This window comes from Pelodiscus sinensis, unplaced genomic scaffold, assembly GCF_049634645.1.
Source record: "Pelodiscus sinensis isolate JC-2024 unplaced genomic scaffold, ASM4963464v1 ctg60, whole genome shotgun sequence".
NCBI lineage: Eukaryota > Metazoa > Chordata > Testudines > Trionychidae > Pelodiscus > Pelodiscus sinensis.
The window spans coordinates 508,048-514,047 of record NW_027466001.1 but is presented as its reverse complement, the minus strand read 5'-3'; the positions used below and the strand labels follow the sequence as shown (position 1 = coordinate 514,047).

Sequence of the window (6,000 nt, the reverse complement as noted above, 5' to 3'; positions counted from 1 at the left end):
GGGGCGTGTGTTCAAATATGTTTGGGAACCACTATTCTAAGGTGTAAGCTTTTCTAGTGGGGATTGTTTCTTTGTGTGTGTGCTTAGCCTCTAATATGCTCTGTTCATTACCAAAAACAGGCTATTAGAAATGTTGAGGGCATGGTATTAGAGAGAGCTTCCAAATTTTGTTTTGTAATTCTTATGAATGAGTTAGTTCTTTCTGACTTTGTCTCTTGTTTTGGACAGGTTTTACTGCTTCTGGGTAAAGTATGCAGACAATAAAGTGTGTAGTTGTTGGAGATGGTGCAGTGGGAAAGACCTGTCTTCTCATCAGCTACACCACAAATGCCTTTCCAGAGGAGTACATACCTACTGTGTTTGACAATTATAGTGCCCAGATGACAGTGGATAGTCGGACTGTTAGCCTAAATCTCTGGGACACTGCAGGCCAGGAGGAATATGACCGTCTGCGTACTCTCTCATATCCTCAAACAAATGTATTTGTTATCTGTTTTTCCATTGGGAGTCCCTCCTCTTATGCAAATGTTCGGCACAAATGGCATCCTGAAGTCTCTCACCACTGTCCTAATGTTCCAATTCTTTTAGTTGGCACCAAAAGCGACTTACGAAGTGATGTGGAAACAGTTAAAAAGCTGAAGGAGCAAAGCTTGGCTCCTACTACTCTACAACAGGGAACTTCACTGGCCAAACAGATTGGAGCAGTAAAATATTTGGAATGCTCAGCTCTGAACCAGGAGGGGGTTCGAGAAGTGTTTGCTGAAGCTGTGCGAGCAGTTTTGTACCCAGTGACAAAGAAGAACACAAAAAGGTGTGTCCTGTTGTAGTTTCCATAGATGATGGATGTTTGCAGTGAAAGAGAGACTGACAGGGATCTTGGCCGGCTCCTTTCCTTTTAAATCAAAGACTTGCATCTTGCACTAATAGCTCTAAACAGAAGAGGTTCATGCAAAGTGTATTCTTGCACTTTGGTAACTGCTTCAAGGAAACGGAGACAAACCAGTTCATTCCAGCCTAGTGAGAGAGCGATCAGCTATTTATCTGGCTTCTAAAGTACCAGTCTCCAACATCTCCAGGATTCACTTGGCTTCCATTCTGTTGTACAGAGGAGGAAGATGAGGGGACTTCTTCAAAGCCAAACTTTTCCTTTACTAGACAAACTTCAATTATTGGCCTTGCTGAAAGAGACAGAGATTGATAACTTTGCTTTAAATGTATTTCTGCTTCTTCTGGTCCTTACTGACTAATCAACTTGGTCTTCCAGAAGAGAGTCTGGCTTTCTAACTATTGCCTTAATTTGACAACGTGAAATTTGAAATCTGTTTGTCTAAATTTTTAAAAATGCCTTCCACATTGATGTGAAACTTGCTTTATATTGAAAAGTATGATTACTTGTATAATGAAAACCATTCATGTTTAGTGCAGTCACAGTGGTTCAAAGATAAGGAACTCCTGAAATTGTTTCTTAAATATTAAGCTCAGAAGCTGGCACCTCCTGCTATGGTGAATTCTAGATGACAGTAACTCAAATGATTGTGGCTGTTTAGGAGCAGAGGTCAGATGGTACCAAAAGGCGGGTCTGCAATAGTTCTCTTAGCTGCATTACAGTTTCTCCTCTGAAGAGGAGGCATTTTTAAATTGAGTTTAGTTACTGTTCTCTCTTCAAACTGCTCTGAGGTAATTGGGATGACATTCTCAAAGCAGTTTTCCTAGTATGACATGAATACAGGTAAATCTCCCTACCTATAGAAGGAATTCCAGAAAGTTTGGGAAGAGGCTGTTGCTTTTGAAGGATTAGTTCTCTTTTCCTACATAATTGGCCCCTGCATCATTGCATGAGACTTCATGGCAGATTATGTCTTAGAATTTGGTACGTCCTAGTATGTGGACCTTGGAACCATGTTTAACTGTGGTTCCACTTAAAATGTTTTTAATGGTTGGCCTAGGCAAGAGCATTTAAAAAATCTCCTCCCCAGACTAGCTGGACATACCTTATTATAAACTACTTTAGCTGAAGCTCTGTTTAAACACTTGAGTAACTGTTTCTACCCAATTGTGAATGGTTACTGGCTTTTATCTTTAGAATTCTATATGTACCCACCACACCTAGGGTGAGCAAAAAAAGCAGCAGTGTGAAACCTCCAAAGACTAGCCCCTGCAACTTGCTGATCTGAAATTGATGTGCCATGTAAGAGATTCAATATTAATGTAAGGATGCTGGGACTGGGTTTTGTGTACTGAAATTAATAGTCCCATTCCTTGCTTGGGAGACGTTGACTGTATTTGGGAACAGCCTATGCTAGTGGTTCAGATCTCAATTTCTTACAAGCATCTTACCTTTGCAAAAATGTGTTAGGGCTGCATTGGATGGAAGGAACCTTCTTTTTTTCATCATTGCGGCAAGATGCTTGCAGGTTGGTATCTGTAGGGCTATTAGGATTCAGATAAATGTTTAATTAGCCTTACCTTATGTGGTACTGACATTTCCTATCTGTGCCCTAATTTTCCTCCAGAGGATGTGCCTTTCTCTCTGGCTGATGTACTGATAACTTAGGTTAACTACAGTTCCATTATAACAGATGGCCTATATTATTTGACCAAATTACAAGCCACTGTTGACTCAAGTGTCAGCATGACTAGCTAATGGAACAATGTAGTGTATTGATCATGGTTCAAGTAAAAACCAAAATAACCATATGCTATGATGTTTCAGAAGCCCGGCGATACTGTCTTCTACATACCACTCTTTTTGTTCTTCACAAAGTGCTATGGACTAGAACCATTTGGAGAGCTCTTTACTGTCTTCACAGTACCTCATTAACAGAGACTGATTTCAAGGTGATATTTCTGTGTATTTTCTGCTAAGAGGAACAGGTAATCATGCTGTTCTGATGGTTCTTACTCTAGGGCTTGATCTCTGCAGGAATAAGTTTCAGGAGTGTGCAGATATAAACCTTTTTCTTTATTACAGTAATTGATATGTTAATCTCTAAATGATCATCTCTAAATTTGAGATGTTGCAAATTTCTGTTGTTAATCTATTTCAGTGTAAACTCTAGTGCAGAGTTTAGGTTCCTTTTTTTGCCTTGATTTTGTCCATTCTCAAGTTATAAGTGGAGACTTGACTTAGCTCCCTGATCATATGGTTGGATTTATTTCCAAATAAGATCAGAACATTCCAGCATTGAGGAGAACAGTTGAAACAATAGTATAAAAGTTTTATATTCAAGTGGATGGGAATGCAGATAGCTTGTGACAATTTAGTCTCTTCTGTACTATTCAGGTTTTTTATTCTTCTAGCAGACTAATCATTTAGTTTTTGTCTTTGAGAGAGTTCACTTATTTCCATCCTTCCTCCCAGTTGATTTGAACAGTTCAGGTGCACGCTGTCCAAAGAGTGCTCTGAGGTAGCCTTTTTTAGATGTGTACTTTTAGCACTCAAATGCCCTGTTCAATATACAAGGGCAGCTATTGATATGGAATTTAAACTGAAGGGCCTCAGTGCTCTGCTTCTGAGTGCCAAATTTGTGACCTGTATAATTCTTGGGTCTCCTTTCTCTAAGCAAAGGAGTTCTGAGTGAGTTAAAGTGGGAGGATAAGGAGAACTCTTTTAGAAGGCCCTAAAATCTGATTAAAATATGGTACTGAAACATACACTGGCAACTTGATTTTATACTTAAATGGAATTTGTATGCAACTAACGATTTAAAATGATTTTTTAAATTATACAGAATTAAATGGTAATAAAGCTTTCTTGATTTATTCTCTCATTTCATTTTCATATCACAATTGTTCTTAATCTTGTCTGGAAACCCTGAAATACAGCAAAACAAATTTTGAAAAAGTTAAGATTCTTAATTGTTCAGTCTAGTGTGGGTGATTGTAAACTCTGAATCTGATGTCTATTTACCTTACTACAAAGATGCAAGATAATTTCCATTAAAACCCTATTTACATATGTTAATAACTATGACAGATGGGGCTGCTAGCACTCCCTATTGAGGTTGACCATTCGCAGTTGGTTGTAGCCTTGCCAAACTGTAACCATTTTGGGTGACATTTTGCATGCCAGGTTTCTGCCTCAGGAGGATTAAAAAAAAAGTAGCCAAAACTGTTCAGCTGTTTTGAGAATGAGGCTGGAGTGGGGGTGTTGTGATGGTTTGCTTACATGAAAATATTCTGATGACCAGTGTCCCTGGGCTTTGGACCAGAGACTTGAGATTTGGCAAAGAGTGGATTTTGTGTCAATGTGCCCTTTGCCATTTTTGTGCAAATTGGCTTTTTTGGCCAAATTAGAAGTCTTTGAAAAATTGCAGTTTGCATATCTTCAGTCCAGAACTGATTTTTGTAGTTAAAATCTCTGAAGGTGCTGTCCTGACTGGGCATGTGGTATCCCGTCTCAGCTGCTGTGGCTGACCAGATTGTGCATGCCTGCAGTCTTAAAGGGCAGCCCTTACAGTAGGACTGGGCAAAATACAGCTTGTGGGCTGAATCCAGCCCACCAAACCCCCTGATCCGGCCCACAGAGGCAGTGGGGAGCCCCAGGTAGGCTCCCCTGCTTACCCTGCAGCCCCAAGTGCTGTGTAGAAAAAGCAGCTGCTGGGCTTCCTTTCTGTTTCAAAACTGGAGGGCGGGAGGAAGTTTCAGGAGCTGCTCCGCCCCCAGCACAATCCCATTGGCTGGTTTCTGGTCAGAAACTGGCCAAAGGGAGCTGCTTCTTGGCATAATAGGCAGCCAAGAAGAACCACACCCCTTCTCCTTGGCTCAGTTATTCACTGAAGCAGATGGCCAGGCAAGCTGGCTGGGAAATGTTTTAAGTTCTGCAAGGAGGCAGACTGGTTTGCGTGCTGGTTGGTAAGTCTCCTGGCCACAACCATTCTCTGGCACCCCAGTCCCTCCCTGTCCCAACCCTCTCCCCCCCCCCCCGCACTCAACATACCCAAACCCTCTGTCCCCCTCTTGTGCCCAGACCTCCTCCCAAATCTGGCACCCCAATCTCCTGCATCAGATCACAATCCCCTTCTACCCTAGGTCACATCCCAATCCCCTGCCCTAGGTCACAATCGCCTGCTTCATCCCAACTCCGTCCCAGACTCCAGTCTCCCTCCTGCACCTTAATCCTACACTCTTCCATGATATTAATGGAGGTGGTGCAAAGTCCAGGATGGAATTGGGTGTAGAAGGGAACTTAGGGTAAGGGATTGGGGTGCAAGAGTAGGTCTGGGGTCTGGGAGGCAATTTAGGTGAAGGCAGGGGGTTGTGACCTGAGGCAAGGGATGAAGTGCAGGATCTGGGAGGGAGTATGAGTGCAGCCCCATTGGGTTGTACCTAGCAGCCCAGCTGCGGGGAGCCCAGCTGTCAGCCTTCCACTGGGACTCTGGTCCTGGAACATCCCTGGTCCTGCAGGGAGTCCCAGTTAACAGAGGTTCTTCGAGAGATGTCCCTGGGGTGCTACATAGTAGGTGTAGATGTGTCCCAGTGCCGATTTTTGATAGCAGTGCATTGGGGCTGTGCATTGCGCATGTGCGGCCACCCTCCCTTCAGTTCCTTTCTACCGTCCCTGGCTTCAGACGGACCTCCGCAGTGCTCCTCGTTCCTCAGCTGTTCTGAAGAGAATTTAGTTAGTTCTTTCCAAGTTCTTTTTCCTTGTAATTACTAGTGTTAGTGTTTTTTGTTTTTAAAAATCTCCACTTGCGTCAGCAGGCTCCCTTGGTCAAGGGACAACATTGCCGTGGCATGGGCTCACCCGGCTTTAAACACTGTGCAGACTGCAATCATGCTATGCCAGCCTCCGACGGCCACAAGAAGTGTGTTAAATGCCTCGGACACTCACATCAGGACTGCCCTCACTGCACCAAACTTAAAGCGCGCACACGGAGAGAGAGAGAGAGAGAGAGAGAGAGAGAGAGAACTCTGCTTGAAAATGATCCTATTGGACAAGGGCACCCTTCCTCAGACCCTGGCTCCGGGCAGACCTCCATAGCCAAAAGGGATAAACCC

The 6,000-nt window shown here is 43.1% G+C and overlaps 1 protein-coding gene across 1 annotated transcript; it reads left to right on the top strand.

Annotated features, from left to right (window-relative positions):
• Positions 1–251: 251 nt before the first annotated feature.
• LOC102456623 (rho-related GTP-binding protein RhoG-like) lies at positions 252–3,770 on the top strand. Its single transcript, XM_006119199.4, has one exon. It carries the CDS (start codon positions 252–254, stop codon positions 825–827), a length of 576 nt encoding a protein of 191 aa, XP_006119261.1. The 3' UTR covers positions 828–3,770.
• The last annotated feature ends 2,230 nt before the right edge of the window (positions 3,771–6,000 follow it).